The 18,992-nt window shown below is 46.9% G+C and overlaps 1 protein-coding gene across 11 annotated transcripts in view; it reads left to right on the plus strand.

The window, feature by feature from the left end:
* Positions 1-18,992, plus strand: part of TMEM241 (transmembrane protein 241) — a 108,288-nt gene that overhangs the window by 33,787 nt on the left and 55,509 nt on the right. For 4 of the 11 annotated variants that reach the window (XM_057313194.1, XM_057313196.1, XM_057313190.1 and 1 more), the window contains 7 exons: positions 5,153-5,230; positions 5,346-5,417; positions 13,103-13,128; positions 15,008-15,059; positions 16,865-16,913; positions 17,374-17,460; positions 17,882-17,927. In XM_057313194.1, the coding sequence (XP_057169177.1) occupies positions 5,153-5,230; positions 5,346-5,417; positions 13,103-13,128; positions 15,008-15,059; positions 16,865-16,913; positions 17,374-17,460; positions 17,882-17,927 (410 nt within the window). The remainder of the gene's footprint in view (positions 1-5,152; positions 5,231-5,345; positions 5,418-13,102; positions 13,129-15,007; positions 15,060-16,864; positions 16,914-17,373; positions 17,461-17,881; positions 17,928-18,992) is intronic. The other 7 variants (XM_044382884.3, XM_057313195.1, XM_044382883.3 and 4 more) reach the window with 3 other exon arrangements.

The raw sequence follows: 18,992 nt of genomic DNA on the forward strand, positions 1-18,992 counted from the left end.
CGAACACAGTGACAACTTGGTTTCTAGGATTCTTAGAGCATTTTTGGATGCGTGATAAAATAGCAAAGTTCAGTAGGAGCAGTTTTCTGGGGCTAAAACTGCTACCCTGCTTATTCGCAGACTGCCCTCAGGCAACCCTCAAGGAACATAGTTTCCAGCGGGTGTACTTTTGATAAAAATTGGGTAGCCTACAGGTCAGGCCTGGAGTGCAGTTATTCTCTCTAGTAGATTAAGCCCACATGTACATACTTAAAAATCACCCAAAGAGAAGATAGGATTGACATTCTTTTACAAAAATTAAGAAACCGACCCAGGACTCCACTTGGAAAAGGGAGGCATCGGCATCTGCAGTGACCCAAGGCCGTGCCCGTGCGCAGGGTCAGGATTTTCCATAGAAAACTGTTCTAACTCAGGCCCAACACCTGAACAAATAACAATCAAGGCCTTAAAATTCCACTCTGGAGAGCATGGGAATAATGAAAAGCTTTAAGTAATAGATACCAATTTCTCTTCACAGCCAGAGAAAAATAAATGTCCAATGGTACTTGGATAAGATGTTGAATTTTAAGCTAATGAAGTCTAAGAATAAATTAGTTGCAAATTGTGCCCCTAAGTGACTAAATGAATTGGCCTGCAGTGTAGTTGAATTTGATTAATTACCTTTTGTGTCAAAAATGGTGATGTGAGCTTTATAGTAGTTGATCCTGGCCACTTTCCTGATGAAAGATGGTAGAACCTTTTGTGGTTGAGGCCATTCCTAGAGTCCTGACAACACGAAGAACATACTTCTGTTTCTGTTCTCTTTAGCAGCAAGCAAGTATATAGGTTTTCTAAAAGTGGTTTTCAAGCTATTAATAGGCAGGTTAAAAAAGAGAACCAAAATATATTCCTCCATTTTCTCATCTGCATAATGGGGATGTTAATAGTATCTACCTCATAGAGTTATTATGACAATTAAGTATGCAAAAGCAGTTAGAATAGCAGCTAGCATGTAATAAGCATTCAATATATCTTAGCTATTATTATGGCTATTATCATTTCTCAGAACTTTTCTCTGATTTGACGTAAGTTAAGTCCTGCTGAACCTCACTCCATAAGATAATAAAGGGCAGGTTTTCTTTCTTTATTTTTTTCAAAGGGCAGATTTTCCAAAAGAATCAGTCACTCGGCGGTCTCCTGAACGGATAGCATAGTTCACAGACTGGAACTTGTACAGAGTTAGAGGCCAAGGAAAATCAGTAATTGAAGTTTGCAAACTGCGTTAATAGTTGTTTTTCATAGACCTCTACGGAGGCTGAAACTGTCCATTGTAGAATTCCTGTTTCTAAAGCCTGCTAGCTTCTCAGTAGAAAAGTGTCTTGAGAAATCCAGATTTAAATTTGTTAAAGTAGAAATGGAAACTGTCCTTTAAATCATGTCATAGAGTTTACTCTGGGTTTGTGTATTTTAGATCATACCAGTATTCTTACTGGAGGAAGCAGACTGGCGGGATTTGAAACACACCAGTCGTACTGGACTTTGTGGAGAGTTGTAGGGCCAGGAAGGTTACCCTGGGGGCTTGCTGTAATTGGGGTGTCATAGCCTCGAGGTTAGGAGCATGGGCTTTGCAGTTAGAGAAGCCTGGATGGGAGCCACAGCTCTGGGCCTGAACTAGCCGTGAGCACTCAGCAAGTTGCCTCATCTTCTAAGCATGGGGTTCCTTGTCTATAAAGCAAGGTAATAGCACCCACTAATTGAGTTGTTGGAAGGAGATTTAAATAAGAGAATGCAATTAAAATAATTAGCACTGTGTCCAACACGTTGTTGGTAGCTCTCATTAGTGTACTTGAAAATCAATTCTGTGTGTATCGATAGATCCTTTTCCAGACGTGATTAGAGCAGGGCCTAGGGAGATGGGAAAACCTAGTCATGGTTTATTAAAATTGAGAAAATTAGCCTCCTTGAGGTCTAGAGTCAGGGTCTAGAATTCCTAAATCTGGTCTCCTTTACTGGCTTTATAGTCAAGGAGGCAAAAGCATTTTTAAAAAGGTCTTAATTTTAAATAAATAGCATCCAGATCACGCTTTTATATTCATTTCATGGACACATAATTAACCTTTCCAAGATTTTCTTTGCTATCTTCTTAAGCCAAGAACTGGAAGGTCAGGCCCTAAGTTTGCCAAACCTAGGCCAAATGGATAAAGCCAGTGGAAAAAAATCTCTTTAACAATCTTAAAACACATAAAAATTAATTCAAAATATAAAAATTTAAGAGGAATAAAAAGAAGCACAAAAGATAAATGAAAAATTAGGAAATAATAAAGTATAATTTTTTAACTTCACTTTTTTTTAAGTTTTAATTCCAGTGTTGTCAATGTACCGTGTTGTACTAGTTTCAGGTGGACAATACAGTGATTCAGCATAACCCGGTGCTCACCACAGGTGCGCTCCTTAATCCCCGTCACCTATTTCCTTCATACTCCCACCCACCTCCCCTCTGGTAACCATCAGTTTGTTCTCTACAGTGAAGAGTCTGTTTCTAGGTTTGTCTCTCTCTTTTTTTTCCTTTGTTAGTTTTGTTTCTTAAATCCCACGTGTGAGTGAAATCATATGCTATTTGTCTCTGTGACTGACTTATCTCCCTTAGCGTTATACTCTCTAGTTTCATCCATGCTGTTGCAAATGACAAGATTTCATTCTTTTTTATGGCTGAATAATACTCCATTATATATACATATATACACCACCTCTTCTTTATTCATCTATCAATGGGCACTTGGGCTGCTTCCATAATTTAGCTATTGTAAATAATGCTGCTATAAACATTGGGTGCATGTTTCCCTTTGAATTCGTGTTTTTGTATTTTTGGGGTAAATACCCAGTAGTGTCATTGCTGGATCATAGAGTAATTCTGTTTTTAACTTTTTGAGGACCCTCCATACTGTTTTCCACAGTGGCTACACCAGTTTGCATTCTCAACAACAGTGCAGGAGGGTTCCTTTTTCTCCGTAACCTTGCCAACACCTGTTGTTTCTTTTCTTCTTGAGTCTAGCCATTCTGACAGGTGTGAGGTGATATCTCATTGTAGTTTTGGTTGCATTTCCCTGGTGATGAGTGATGTCGAGCATCTTTTCATGTGTCTGTTGGCCATCTGTAGGTCTTCTTTGTTCATGTCTTCTGCCCATTTTTAATTGGATTATTCGTTAAAGTATGATTTTATTATTTTTTATGTATTTATTTTTATAAAGTATAATTTAAAAGGAAAAAAACAGTTTGAGTTGCACTTTTAATGAAGGATAAATTAAGAGTAGAAAACGTTACAAAGGCAGGAAAATGGAAGGCAAGAACTCCAAAAGAAATAAAATAGTGCAAGTTAGAACAAAATACTAAAATAGGGCAGAGCTACAAAGTTATAAGAGTTTTAAAAACAAGGTAAAAATATATCCTCCAAAAAGATAAAGAATAGATCCATCTGGAAGTAGGCGAGCAGCATGATCTTAAGTGGGTCCTCCAAGCTGGAACGATTTCCCTGCTCAGGGCCCTCTGTCGAGGCTGCTGAGGGCGGGCTACCTGTTAATACTGACCACCTTTCGTGCCCTGCTCCCAAACCACTCATCTAGACCCTTTACCTCCTTCCTCTGTCATTCCTCCCAGGTGCTCTGGGCCGTAGGTATAGTTGTCCCCACACAGAGGAGCGAACTAAGGTTTGCCTATGCTCGGTTTCACCTATGCTCCGTCTTTTTCTGCCTCTCAGGAAATATTGCCGTCATCATCAACAACAGAGACAATAACAAAATCCCATGCCCTTTAATCCTTTCTGCTCACCAGGTCAAAATTAGCGACCAAATTAGGAGAGACAGCCACTCTTAGCAAACAGCCCAGCGATTGTAAACGGGCAGTGGCTGTTCTGTGTACCTTAATAACCCTCCGGAGTGTTAGGGGTTTTTTATTTATATCTTTTTCCCCCTCCCTTTTTTTTTTTTTTTTTTTTGGTTCAAAGTTGATCCTGGTTATTCAGTTCAGTCTCCTAACTATTTCCTTAATGCGGACACCCGCATTTTCATTGCCACTACCAAGTTCAGGCCACCATCTTGCCATTCCTTGTATTAGTTTCCCATGGCCCCTGTAACAAATAACCACTATCAGGTGGCTTTAAACAGCAGAAACTGATTCTCTTCAGTTGTGGAGGCCAGAAGTCTGAAATCAGTGTTACTGTGCCCAAATCAAGGTGTGGGAGCGGAGCCACAGTGCGAGAGTCCACTCCTTGGCTCCTGCGGCTTCTGGCGGCTGCTGGCATTTCTCACCTTGTGGCCGCAGCACTCCAGTCCCTGGCTCTGCGGTCTTGTTGCCTCCCCCTCTGTGTCAAATCTCTGTCTTTCTTTTACAAATACATGTGTTTGCATTAGGGCCTACCCAGATAGCCCAGGGCAAACTCCCCATCTCAAGGTTCTGAACTTAATCACAACTGCAAAGATTCCTTTTTGCCACTGGAGGTGACATTCACAGGTCCCAGGGATTAGAGTGGGACACTGGGAGCCCAAGTTCCTTTAAACATGCGGATCAAATCATGTCATCGCCTTGAAACTCCAGCGGTTCCTTGGCTCTTGGCACTGTCCTGACTCCCTGAGATGGCCTGATGACCTCTCCCCCTTCCTCTCCCCAGCTTCTCCCTTCACGGTCCACCGCTCAGCCCCAGCCCCACCCCCACCCCTGTTCCCCGAGGAGCGGGTTCACTCTCGCCTGGGCGGCAGCACCCCCTGCCTCCTCTTGGTTGGCTCACTCCAGTTAGTTTGTCATTCCGTTCTCATTTAGCCAGTGGACTTCGCTTCCTCTCCCCACGCGGGGTAGGTGCGCCTTTTTGTGTATCCCGTGAGAGCGCTTACCTCAATAGGGACACATCCACTCTGGACATGGGATGTGTTTCCTGCACCTGGCACGGCGCCTGACACACAGTAGGTGCCTAATATGTGTTGAGCCTCTACATCCACCTTGCCAAGAATAATACTACACCAGAGAGCACTAATCCACGCGGAAGAGTTTTTGCTGGAGAGGATTATGTATGTGAATGCCAAAAGTTCCCACGGCTCGTTATTTTTAAGCAGAAATCAAGTATTATGTAATTATGGGATCAAAGAAAACATTTTCATGCTTATTACATTCTGTTTTCTTTCAGGCCATTCCTGTGTTTCTCACTTTGCATAATGTAGCTGAAGTTATCCTCTGTGGGCACCAGAAGTGTTTTCGGAAAGAGGTAAATGATAATGCAAAATGCTAGTTTCGCTTCCCTTGCTTTAAATTTCAAAGATGCACCTTTTCTTATGGCCCGAATTAGTGCCTACCTTTTCCTGCCATCTGTTTCCTGACAGTGGTCAAGACTGCCTGGCAGGCGTCACTCCTTTCAAGGATCATGTTTTCGACATCCCTTCGGTTCAGCAAACGTACGTGGGGGTAGTCGTGGATCTGAATGGCACTCAGCTGCAGCTCAGGGCAGAGCGAGCACCTTGGGATACAAGGAGGAGTTTCCTCTGGGCCGAGGAGTGGGGGCGGGGGGCAGCCTTCCCGCCCACAGCGCATCCCAGGGCCGCTGGGAAATACATGGCAGAGCTTCGCATAGGGTGCCGGGAGCATCAGCCCACCCCGGGGGAGTCCCCTTCGCTTCCCGAGCCCAGCTCTGCGTCACACCAGTTGGAGCAAATGTCTTCACCTTCTGTGCTTCCACCTGGGAAAGGGGGACGGTAATGACGCCCAGCTCCTACGGTTGCTGGGAGGACACAGTGAGGCCCCCGCGTTAAGGGCGTACAACAGTTTCTGGCGCGGAGTAGGTGCTCTGTACGTGTTTGCTATATTTATTAACATTAGTGGTGGTTTTAGTTTGGTTCCTCTTTTGGGAGTTCTTTCTAACATCTGCCCGTTCGAAGTGGTTTCATCTACAGATCTGGAAGTTTTCAACTAGAGAGGCTAGTTGGCCATTCAGGCAGCTCACTTCTTACAGGTATGCAGGAGAGAGAGGTGTCTTTCCTGTGACCGAGGCCCCTCTGCACACCCGTGCACCCTGTCGTCCCTGCCTGCTCCCCACAAGCAGCTCCGAGGAGAGCTAACGTCTCTCCCTCTCTGCTGCCTTTCTTCCCTCAGCCCATAGACACTCCGTGTTCTCAGGCCTCCGAGGATAGAGCAGGCCCTGGGAGACCCGCTCACCCTACCCCAGCTCTGGAAGGCTGTTTCTCAAACCGTACCAGCGGGCTCCCTTGCTTGTCCACACCTCCACCTCCGTCCCCCTGCAGCCTTGCCCTCCCCCAGCACAGCGCCCGAGGGAGGGTTGGGTTCGGAGCTGTCCATGGCCTTGTGTCCCTCTCGCCTCCAGCCTGCTCCTGCTTCTGCCCCCACCTTTACCCTGAAGTTGCTATGGCTGAAGTCCCTGATGCCTGCATTGATGCGACTCTGTTGGCCTTTTACGCCATTCATCACCAGGTTTACCGCTGCCTTCCCCTGAGTCTCTTGGCCCCCGTGACCTGCTGGTTCTCTTCCCTGATCTCGGGCTCCTCCTCCTCCTTCCTTCGTCTGCCCAACAGGGGCTCCCAGGGCTCTGTGTCAGGAGCCCTTTGTTCCCACGCACACACTTTCTGGACAGTCTCATCCACACCCATGGCAGCATCCCCCTCAGTTCACCGGTGACTCCTGTGTCCCATGTCCAGCCCAGACTTCTCTCTTGCGCTCAGACCCCCATGGCTGCTGCCTCTGGCTCTCCCCGCAGCTGTTTCCTGGGCATATGAAATGCAAAGGGACCACACTGGAACTGCCCTGTTTTCACAGCCTGCTTCTTACTTGGTGATCCTGATCCTGGTCATCACCACCCACGTCAGAAACATAGGGGTCCCTTTAGAGTCCTGCTCTGGTCTCTGCCCCCCCCCATTTCTGAATCTGTCGCCTCTCCATTCCTACTCTGCTGCCACCTTGGTTCAGGTCCTCATCTGTTTTTCAGGGCTCCCTGGCTAGGGGCCAAATGAGAGCTTGCTCCCCTGAACCCTCGGGCAGCCAAGTAGGGTGTGGGGTGAGCAGTCCTGGCTTAGATGGTTACCGTGTTCTGTGCGCGCCATCACCGGCCTTCGCCTGCCGGATGTACGGTGTGCCTGGCTGGTTGCCCTGCCTCTTCCCGCACTCCCCTTCCTCCACACTGCACCCAAGTGACCCTCTGAAACAGATCTGATCATGTCCCCCCATGTAGATGGGGGCTGGCCATGACCCGCACGGAGGCATGCAAAGGTGCCATACACCTTTCAGGTTTTAGAAAATCCAGCCACAACCAAACTTCTCATTTTTCCTGGACCATGTCAGCGAACCTCTGACCTGTCAGAGAACCTCTTCAAGTACCCACTCATTCATTCAGAATATATTTACGTACCTGTGTACACGCCCTCCATGCCAGGTGAGGAAAGCGCATGGTCTCACTGCTCTGGGCTACTCTTACGGAGCATCAGCTGAGCAAATCATGACACCCACCTGCTGGAGGCCACTATGGGGAGGTGACATTGAAACAGGCAAAGGCTGAGCAGGAGTTCAGCAGGTGGGGCGAAGGGGAGGGCTCCCAGGAAGAGGACGCAGGAGATGAAAAGGACCAGATGGGACCTTGGGGACTTGGCAGGAGTCACTTTGGGCCAGTGTGGCTGGCGCTTGATAAGAAAGAGAGGAGGGCTTAGGATGAGGCTGGGGGCTTAGGATGAGCCTTTGAGGCTGAGCTAGGGATTTGGGGTGTAAGCTGAGTGCAGTGGGAGGCCAGGGGTGGGTGTGAAAGCGCAGAGGGCCTGATCAGATTTATAGTGTTGACAGCTCATCCAGCTGTCTGTGGGGGAGACAGGACTGCAGGAGGTGAGAGGGGCTGCGGGGGCGACTCTCAAGGTCTCACAAGGGAGGTTCTCGGTATTCCAGGCTGGTGTGCACGCAGTTGGAGCCTGACACCTCAGGCACCTCAAGGAGCATGAGCACCTCTCTCTGACACTTTACTTATCACACCACCTTGCGATTTCTGTATTTCATCAATTCTAACACGTGCTGCTTTTTCGCATGTTAAAAAAATATTCACTGGCTGCCGTTGGGATGCTTCTGCAATCAACAGTGTGCCCTGGTCAAATGCTTTCTTTCTTAGAAATATATAAGGAATGGGGGATTTTACGCTCGGTGGCATCTCAGGTTCAATGAAATGCAGTAGGAATTTCCCTAGGTTTCTGCCTGTTTCCTCTGAGCCCCTCCGCAGGGACCACAGGGTTGTTGTCTTCGTAGCCCCAGAGTCCAGCCCCAGAACCGCAGCCAAGCTGAATATTCACGAACTAGTCACTGAGGTTCAGCTACTCCCCAAGAACTGCTCAGCTTCTGGGAGACGGACTCATGCTTCTTATCGACACAGTGGATGCTTTCGTTGTGAACTGAAAATGAAGATTTATGTGCTCTGGGGAAGAGATCCAGGCATCTCTACGGGGTATCGCTTCCTGATGGTCCAGTCAGATCACACAGGCGAGGTTGAGTGTAGGAAACAGGTTAGAGCATCTTCGGGGGTATTTCCATCAGGCAGAGACCAGGGGCCAGACTTCCAGGCTGAGAGGACCTGTCCTTGGAAGAAATTGGATAAACACCAAAATGTTTTGAATCTTCATCTCCATTTCATCCCTAACACTAAGCAGCATCATTTTTAAAAAAAAAATTTTAATTTCAGTACAGTTAACATACAGTGTTGTATTAGTTTCAGGTATACAATATAGTGATTCAACAGTTCTATACATCACTCAGTGCTCATCATTACACACACACACACACACACACACCCCACTTCTTTATCCATTCATCTACTGGGACACTTGGGTTGCTTCCATAATTTGGCTATTGAAATAATGCTGCAGTAAGCATGGGGTGCACATATCTTTTCGAGTTAGTGTTTTCATATTCTTTGGTAAATACTCAGTAGCGGAATTACTGGATCATAGAGTAATTCTATTCTTACTTTTTTGAGGAGCCTCCATACCGTTTTCCACAGTGGCTGCACCAGTTTGCATTCCCAGCAGCAAAGCACAAGTTCTCCTTTTTCTCCACATCCTCCCCAACACTTGTTTCTGGTGTTTTTGATTTGAGCCATTCTGACAGGTGTGAGGTGATATCTGGTTGTGGTTTTGACTTGCATTTCCCTGATGATGAGTGATGCTGAGCATCTTTTCATGTGTCTATGTGGCCATCTATATGTCTACTTTGAGAAATGTCTGTCTACAACTTCTGCCCATTTTTAATCAGATTATTTGTTTTTTGGGTGTTGAGTTGTACAAGTTCTTTATATATTTTGGATACTACCCTTTATCAGGTATGTCACTTGCAAATATCTTCTCCCATTCAGTAGGTTGTGTTTTAGTTTTGTTGGTTATTTCCTTAATAAACAATATCATTTCTTGTCAGGGAAAATTAGGAAAATAGTTTCATGAATTACATACCTATTTAGTCATCTTAAAAAACCTTTCTTTTGGGGCGCCTGGGTGGCTCAGTGGTTAAGCGTCTGCCTTTGGCTCAGGGCGTGATCCCGGCGTTCTGGGATCAAGCCCCACATCAGGCTCCTCTGCTGGGAGCCTGCTTCTTCCTCTCCCACTCCCCCTGCTTGTCTCTCTCTCACTGGCTGTCTCTCTCACTGGCTGTCTCTGTGTCAAATAAATAAATAAAATCTTTAAAAAAAAAACAACCTTTCTTTCCTTCATGAATGTAATAAACTATAGTAAGTTGCAGAACATGCAGAGGAAGAAAGTCCCGGAAATCAACTGTGATCCTACTTTGCACAGGATACTGCTCTATTCTGCCAGACTTTTATTCAATGCACGTATATAGACATACTTATACAAATGATATAATATATCCTATTTTCCATTGATCAATTTGTCAGGAATCTCTATTCATGTCCTCATTCCACTCCACATGGAACATGATGTGTTGGCCAAATCCGTGTTTCTAGACTTGGAGGTGGCTTCTAGTAGGTTGGCATTAAAATCTGCTCTGTGATGAAGGTTGAAGATTGGCTGTGATCTATTCCCTTATGATTTACTTTCCTGATCATTTGGCCTGGAGCCTTGACAAAGTGACCGGATATTACCAGGAGCACAGCTGTATGACAGCTCTTAGACTTTACCTGCGACTCACAGTGAGGCCTCTCTTGTCCAGTGTGTGTCGGTTTCACCAGACTCCACTCTGGAGAGGAAGGTTGACCTCCTCATGACCTCGTTCCCAGGTTATAAGGCTAAACTCTCTCTGGAGCTGGGGCTCATTGCATCGTCCACGGTTCTTTGTGCATGCATGCGCAAACACACGCACACATAATTTGACTCTAAGGGAACGTGTGGCTTCTGGAATTAGTCTCACTACCTTGCAGATATACTTGTCACAGTTGAACATTAGAATGCTGCTGTTCATTCTCTTGTTCGCTTGTTCACCATTTACTGAGTCTGCGCTGTGTGTCAAACCTCTGGCTAGGCCTACGGCTGTGGAGATATACAGGACACAGGGATCGCCCTCACAGAACTCAGCTAAATGGAGGAACCAACACCCAAACGCACTCTGGGATGCCCGTAGAATGTCATGTAGGCTGGAACAGGAGCATGGGTGGACAGGGGGTGACCACTGCTAAGTCTGCTTGCAAGGGCCAGGGGCAGGATTTGAACCCAGTCCCGCAGATGGTAGGAATTTTCCAAGTGCAGGAAGAAAGAGCCCTCCAGGCAGGCAGAGGAAGCAGCAGATGAAGGTAGTAGTCTGAAAGGGCGGGCGAGGTGTCCACGCAGGACTGGCAGACTGGTCGTCGCAGAAGAGCATCATAAAAGGTCAGGCTACGAGCTAGATCGCCTGAGCCCAGACCGTGCGAGCTTGGGCAACTTGGCTAATTTCGCAGTGCCTTGGTGTCCGCATCTGTAGCATATAACCCGAGACTGAATTAACCCGTAATGAAATAAGTCGGTACATGAGAGGGCTTGGAACAACACTGGCACAGAGTAAGTAGCCCTCAGAGTAAAGTGACCCCCTGTAATGTTAGCTATTTATTGTTATTTTTGTTGATGTGACTTGAGAAGTTAGACTGACCCATTCAGAGCACTGAAATATCACTAGGACTATTCCCTGGGTGACTTTTGGACTGAAGAGCCTCAGAAGGTGAACGCCTGAGCTTAACTCCTCAGTCGTTGCGCAACTCACTAATGCATTTAACGCTTGTTCTAATCTCTGTATCTCCGGTTCTGGCTCCTCTAGCCAGCGGCGTTTGAAAGAAAAGAGCAGTCTCTCCGCCGTGGACTGGGTGAACTATTTAGAGCACTGTATTGATTGGCTGCCCTGTGACGGAAGCCCCCCTAGACGGTTGCTGGATACACCTGTTACTACTCATGGAACAGCTGGGACATGCTTTTCGTCTTTGTCCCGTCTGCTCCTGTTTTTCCGCCAAGCTGTGGAGATGTTGATTACCTTTAGCCCAGAATCCTTTAGTGACACGTTTTCCCACGATGGGGGCAATTCTCCAGGTGCCTGAGCCAGGTCACCTTTTTGGGTCATCCTTTCCATACTGAAGGGATGTGTCCCCACCAGGTGGCAGTGGCGTCGAGGTTGGCTGGGCCAGCTGAGGCAAGTTCCACAGGGTTGAGAGGAAAGGATCTGAAGCGGCAAGCCACGACTTTGCACGCAAATAGGATCTATTTATTAAAACAGTGCAAACTGGATTATTTAGTATCTTCAGCATGAAAACTGAAGATAGCCTTCATAGCAAACCATGTTGCCTTCTCAGTCTTCACTTTTTTTAAAAAATTGAGATATGATTGACGTAGACCATATTCATTTCAGGTGTCCAGCATAATGGCTTGATATTTATATATCTTGCAAATGATCACAGTAAGTCTAGTTAACATCCATCACCATATGTAGTTATAAAAATTTTTTTCACGTGATGAGTACTTTCAAGATCTACTCTCTTAGCAACTTTTAAATCTACAGTATGGTATTAGTAACTCTAGTCCCCGTGCTGTACAGAACATCCCCAAGACTGACTTCTTTTCTAACTAGAAGTTTGTACCTTTTGAGTGTTTCATGTTTAAACAATATATTCATACTTCACTTTCAAGAACTAGAGTCAAAAACCTGTACTTTGTCCCCAACTAGCAAAGTAATCCTTTTGAAATGTCCAGAATTAATGTTATTTCCTCTGTCAAATATAGAAACATCTATGCTTCTTCCTGCTAGAACTTTATACCTGAGTGCAAAGGACTAATTCCCTTAAAATGACTAATAAAAATGATGGGCCACCTGGGTGGCTCAGTCGATTGAGCACCCAACTCTTGGTTTCAGCTCAGGTCATGATCTCAGGGTCGTGAGATCGAGCCCCGTGTCAGGCTCTGGGCTAGGTGTGGAGTTGGCTTGAGATTCTCTCCTCTCCCTCTGCCTGCCACCCCCCCGCCCCCGGCTCACGCTCTCACTCTCTAAATAAATAAATAAATAAAATCTTTAAAATTGAAAAAAAAATGACTAATAAAAAGGGGAGGATAAAGGTAGGACCTCCATTAGAATTTCTTCATTTCAGGGAGTTTTAAATGCCAAGGTTAGATTGCCCCAATCTGCTCTTTGTCTCTCTCTACGGGTGGAGTCAACTGTCCCTTCTCCTTTTTCCTGTTTCTTCACGTGTACATCATCCCAGAGAATTTACAGCACTGCTCAGAGTCAGAGCTGGATTAACGAAAGACAAACGTAAGGAGGTAGACTGGAATAGAAGTTGAACGAGAGCTCGATTTCTCATCAGTTTCTCTCTCTCCCTTTCTTGATGTGGTAAGATATTTGAAGGCTTGGCCCTGGCAGCGTTTTGGGGTTTTGTGAGTAAACCCCGTTCCGGGGGTGAGGGTAGTAATACCGCACACCCAGAGTGCTTTGCCCAAGTGACTCAACTCTGGACCTCTGAGTCATCCTTCATGGGGTCCAAGCAGGAAAGCCTCAAGTAACACCGAGGTGTGCAGCCAGCTCTTAAGCCCCCAATAAGCTTACTCAACATTGATTTGCCTCTTGGATCTAAATATTTTCTTTTAAGGGGAAAAAGAGGATTTTATAAAGACTAACTATAAATCTCTTTATTTTCATACAGAAAACTTCTCCTGCAAAGATCTGTAGGTAAGTTGAAAGAAACAACAACCCACAGTCCTCTACAATAGAAGATTTAACCTGACTTTAAATGATGATAAACTGTTGGAGATTCCTATTTGAGAGTTGACAGAATTTATTATAAATAGTTATATACCCGTATTTTGTGTCTTATTCTAAATTTTACTATCTCTTTCTCTCTCTTTTTTCTGAAATATTCTGTTCCTAAGGGGAAAATAACCCGTGCTTGATTTCAGTCACTGATGCCCAAAACTTCACTAAGAATTGTGCAATTCTGATGGGAGAAGGAAAATGGAAAACATGGAAAATCACTTAAAATGCTTAAAATCATGTTTGCAGCTTATTGGGTTTTTATGATTCCCGTGGTAGAACAGGCACTGGCTGTAAGGTCTGGGATCTGAGTTGTGGTCTTGGGCCACAGCAAGGTGACTAAGGGCAGGCTTCATGGCCCTTCGTGCCTCGTTCCCTGGGCTGAAACACAAGCTGGGCTGGACTCTCAGGCCGGTCCCTGCCCCCCACCCCCCACCCCATGTGCTAACCTGTAACCCTGCTCCCTGGCTGCTTCCGGCCTCCTCGGCCATAGCTCCAAAGCTCAGTCCTGAGGATAGAAAATCAGCAGAAATGCTTTGACACATGGATTTAGGACTTTTTGTTTCAAATATTTCTGGGCTTTCATCCAATCTCTTGTTTTGCCTTGATTACAGGCTGCTACTTGGGAAAAAAAAAAGGAAAGAAAACACAACACTGTCAGGACTCATCCTCTTGTTTAAAAGATTAGCAGGTGTTAAAGAGAGGCATTAAAACCCACTAATACCTGATATAATCAGGTATTGCTCAAGGCCAGGTTTGGTGGGAAACCAAGCTCTGTCTCACACCTGGCTGTCCCCCATCTCCTCTCAGCCCCGAGGGGCTGTTTGAGAGGACCTCTAATTTTCACTGCCTGTGGAGGAGGAAGCATCTCTATCCTATAAACCCATCTACTGTAGGTAGACACCAAACCTATTAGGGTTCTCCTCTCCTCCCACCGAAAACCTGCCTAATTCTGTGCGGTCCCAGAAGCCCTTCCAGCCACCTCCCTCCACTCACCCCACCCTTTGCCTCTGAGTTCCTAGGCAATCTGGGGCCTTGGAGTCTTCTCGAGGCTGTTTGTGCGTGTGCCTTCAAAGTTGCCGAGGCTATAGAGGAGGGTGGGCTGGAGTGGAGGACCTTCCTGTGCCTCGGGATGACTCGTGTTGTGCTGACCTTCCCAGGACTGTGAGGTCCCAGCTCTGAGGATTCCCCCGTACCAGTTCCCCCACCGCGGGCCCACTGGCCACGCCAGGTGGGTTATGCGGATTTGGCAGGAATGCCACGTGAGTGATGTTGTGCCCTTCTCAGTACGTCCTATCAGGAGGCATATGACATACACCTGTCCCATCATTGGCGATGTTAAGCTTGATCATCTGGTGAAGGTGATGCACAAAAGAGTTTAACGTGCTTTCCATGGTGTTCTCTTTTTCCTAAGTGGTAGAACTGCAGTCTGATTACCCAGTTTTCTACTAGTGTATTTTTGGGGATCTGTGGTTTAAAAATGTCCTATTATCTGTTTCACGGGCATCCTGTTTTTCTCGAGTGAGCCAGCCGTGGTTTTGCAAATGTCCTGCAAGTGCCGGTGTCTGGGGACAAGGCCAGCTGAGCCCCAGGGAGGGAACTGTCTGGTCCCCAGGTGGAGCACCCAGTTGAAAGCTGCATTGGTAGTGGGGTTCTCAGAGGAGGAAGGGGCACGGGGCAGGGTCTCGCAGGGTCTCGATCCTGTGCTCGCTCCACTCGATGTGTTTCAACCCCCACGCTCTCCGGGCAACCTTTTGATGTTGAAAAGTGAAGCTGCCTGTTTTATCTCTTTGCATAGTGCCCTCTTCCTCCTGGCTGCTGCAGGATGCCTACCCTTCAACGACCCCCAGGTAAGCTCAAGGGCACTCATTTTGCCTTCCAGGTGTCTTTTACTCTCCAAAGCCTGCAGAACTTCCTAGTCCTTCCTTCGGAAATCAGAAGAACCCTCGCCTATGCAAAAGCTTCCAGTCTGCATACCTCTAGGCCAGCTCGCCCCTTTTTGGCAGGCCTTCACCTCTCCTCAGGGCTGCAGCAGCCTGGCAGAGCTCTGGCCTCTTGGTGCAGGGGCGGCTGCTGATGGCCCTCCGTATGCGGTTGGAGGACCCACCAGCCCCAGCCCGAGTTGTCCTAGCCTTGTGCCTTGAGGCAACGTTCATTTTCCCTCTCATCCCAAGGGCTTCATCTGCAGATTTTCACTTTGTTATCCTGTGTTTTTCCTTATTAGGCCCTGACGACCCACCCCCTTACCCCCCAGTAGTCATCTCGTTATAGGTCTGTTTTCTCTCTTTTCTCCCCCAGCAGTTAGTAAGTCCCCATCAAGTGTCAGGCACTGAGCCAGGCTCTGGTGACACAAAGAAGAATTGCCTCATACAGGCAGAAGTCAGAGTCTAGGCAGAGCAAGGGAGAGGAGGACAGACAAGAAACAGATAATTATAACACGGGGAGGCCAGGGCTCTGTCATGGGGAGATACAGGATGCTGTGTGGCACCTAAGGAGTCTCAGGGACCCGGGAAGTAGGAAGAGCTAACAATTACAGGGACCTAGCTATGTGCCAGGCTCTGGGCCAATGCTTCATGTGCCTTATGTTATTTAAAATCTCACAGTTTCACAAGGAGAAGGACTCTTATTGTCTCCGCTGCATAGCTGAAGAATAATGAGGCCCCAAAAGTCACCAGCTAATGAATAAGTAAGGATTTCAGAATTTACACCAGATCTTTCTGATGCTAGAGCCAGACTCTGCTCTCTGGATCTAAATCTTGGAGGGTGAGGAGGAGGTGGGCGGGAGAAGAAAGCAGGTGTGGGCATAGTCAGGGAGGTGTCCTGCCTTCCTGTGATTCAACTTTAGTAAGCACATACTATGTGCGTGCCCCTGTGCAAATTCCTGCCCTCCTGCAATTTACAGGCTAATGGATGGTGGAGAAAGAGACAGGTGATAAATAGAATGTGTCATGAGATAAGCTTCTATGGAGGAAAATAAGGAAGGGAAGAAGAGACGGAGTGTCCCTCGGCTGAGTTGGTGGGGGGAAGCATTTGGGCTTGGAGAAGTGCAAGTTCTTTCTCTGGAGAGGGTGCAGTAGATGGGACTGGCGGGGTTGACAGGGGCTTGTCCTGGAGATCCTTGGGTGCCATGAGTTTGAATTTTATCCTGAAGTCACTGGGGGACTGTTCAATGATTTTTTTTTTTTTAAGATTTTATTTATTTGACAGCACAAACAGGCAGAAGGAGAGGGGGAAGCAGGCTTCCCGCTGAGCAGAGAGCCTGATGCGGGACTTGATCCCAGGACCCTGGGATCATGACCTGAGCTGAAGGCAGATGCTTAACCGACTGGGCCTCGCAGGCACCCCAAGAAACTGACTGTTCAATGATTTTAAGCAGTAGGTGACACCATCCGATTAGTGTTTTAGAGACACAGCGTGAGGGCAGAGTGGAGAACGGGAAAAGGGGTGCTGGAGGCAGAGAGCCCTATTAGGAAGATGTCGGAGGCATCGGGGGGAGAAATGAGGATGGACTGGCGGAAGGCCGCAGAGTCCTCTCATGGCACCCTTGCTTGTCCCGGTGCATCGACATTTAGGGTTTCTGATTGCCACACCGGATCCCATTTGTCTCTACTTAGAGCTGTTTGTTTTTGTTTTTGTCTTAAATCCTGTGTTACAGTTTGATCCCGGTGGATATTTCTGGGCTGTAATTCACTTATTCTGCGTAGGTAAGTTTTTAAAAGAATGCTTACTTAAATAATCGAGGCTTATTATTTAGACCTTATTATATATCCACTTTTTGGTGACCCTGAACAATAGGAAGATTACAGACAAGGTGTCAAGGTTAAACTTAAATGGGCATTTTTTTAAAAAGATTTTATTTATTTGACAGAGAGAGACAACCAGCGAGAGAGGGAACACAAGCAGGGGGAGTGGGAGAGGAAGAAGCAGGCTCTTAGCGGAGCAGGGAGCCCAATGCAGGGCTCGATCCCAGGACCCCGGGATCACACCCTGAGCCGAAGGCAGACGCTTAATGACTGAGCCACCCAGACGCCCCAAATGGGCATTATCTGATCTGATTTTCCTGTTTTGGAGTTTTCCTCAAATGTTCCCATTTCTGATATAGTCTCCTCTTTTTCTCGACAAACATTAATTAACTCACCATGGCTCTGGCCCTGCTTACTCAAGTCTACTTGGTCTTCTCTAAAAATGGTGAGAAGAGATCCAGAAGTTTGTGTCAGAAACACTGTCCTTCAGCAGCATACCCAAAGAAATGTAAGCGTGGGAAATAAAAGGGCCATCTGACTTTATTTCCAATCTCACAGTCAGTGTTTCTGGTCTGCAGTCTTAGGGGGAGAGCAGGGCCCCAGCTTGGTTACACATGGTTCAGAAATGCAGCGTGTTCCTTTCTCCTGCCCACCTTGCAAAGGAAGCCGGCATCTTCCTGTGAATTGTATCCTTCTGCTGATCACACGAGCCCGCCCGGCCCAGCATTCTCTGTCCTGAAAGGGCGTCCTAGGGGATTACTGTATTCGCATGCTGGACACCCCCCGGGTAGTGTTGTCGCCCCCTGTCGGCCAGGGGCGCCCCTCGTGGGAAGAGTGGCCCTCGCCGGGGTGGATTTCGGGCCTCCCTGCAAGTGCATTCCCTTACGCAGGATGTCCTGTGTCAGTAACACACGCTGCTTCGTTTTCAGGGGCTTATAAGATATTGCAGAAGGCCCAGAAACCCAACGCGTTAAGGTAAACTTTCCAAGTATGGTGGGCTGTTGTTTGGTTCAAGAAAAGGGGTGAGACCCACGGTGTCGTGAGCATGGTCTGTTCAACCGAACACTCTGCGCAGCTGGGTTGTGGTGAGGGCAGCAGCCTGGGGTCCCCAAAGCCGATTCTCCTGCTGTCAGGCTGTTCCAGGCGAGATCCACTGGCACGTGATGCTGCCCGTCATGGGCAGTGGGCAAAGAGCAGGGGAACCTCTGCCCTCTTCCTTCAGGGACAGCTCTTTAGATGACATTTTTATAAAAATTATATGACCCGCTGCTTTGGGGCCCCAGTTTACTTCTTCCAGCTCAGAGGCCAGCTCTTTTTTCTTGTTTCCTCAGCCCCTTCCTAACTTGACTTTGATTAGACGCAGAAGTTCCCCAGTCACGAGCTCTGTGCTGGGATAAAATGCGGCCTCTATTGTGCAGCCTTAGCAAATATAAATGAAAGAGAGGAGTGCCGGCGTGGGTTGGCTTGCAGTGGGAGGTCAGAGGCCCTGGACTAGCCCACTGGCCTCTGGGTTTTGGGGGACCGCCAGAAGGACCCCTGGGAGAAGGTTATACACTCGGAGGCTGTGACTTTCAGTCCCTAGAACACCTTTTGTTCTTTTAATGAAGTGTTTCTGCAGCAAGAAGCCAGTGGAGTTGCCAGATAAAATACAGGGCGCGCAGTTACATTTGAATTTCAGGTAAGCAGTGAATCCTTTTTTTAGTGTAATATGTCCCATGCGATATTTGGAATATACTTGAACATGATTCTTTATCTGAGATTCAGATTTATTTGGGTGTCCTGTATTTTTGTTTGTCAGCTGTCGTGGCCCTAGGAGCCAGTCCAATGGCCTGAGAGAGTAGACTCACCTTTCACAGTGGCAAATGTACACATAGGAGGTAATCTGCCACAGGTGAAAATGTGTGTGATACGAGTATCTAGGAAGTGTTTTTTAAAAATGAGCCAGGAACAAGTTTTGAATGTAAAGTACCCTTCATATGGTTTATTGACAATTTTTAAATGTAGAAACTTAACCATAGATATAATTTATTAGCATAATAT

The sequence above is a fragment of the Ursus arctos genome, unplaced genomic scaffold (assembly GCF_023065955.2).
Source record: "Ursus arctos isolate Adak ecotype North America unplaced genomic scaffold, UrsArc2.0 scaffold_17, whole genome shotgun sequence".
Lineage (NCBI taxonomy): Eukaryota > Metazoa > Chordata > Mammalia > Carnivora > Ursidae > Ursus > Ursus arctos.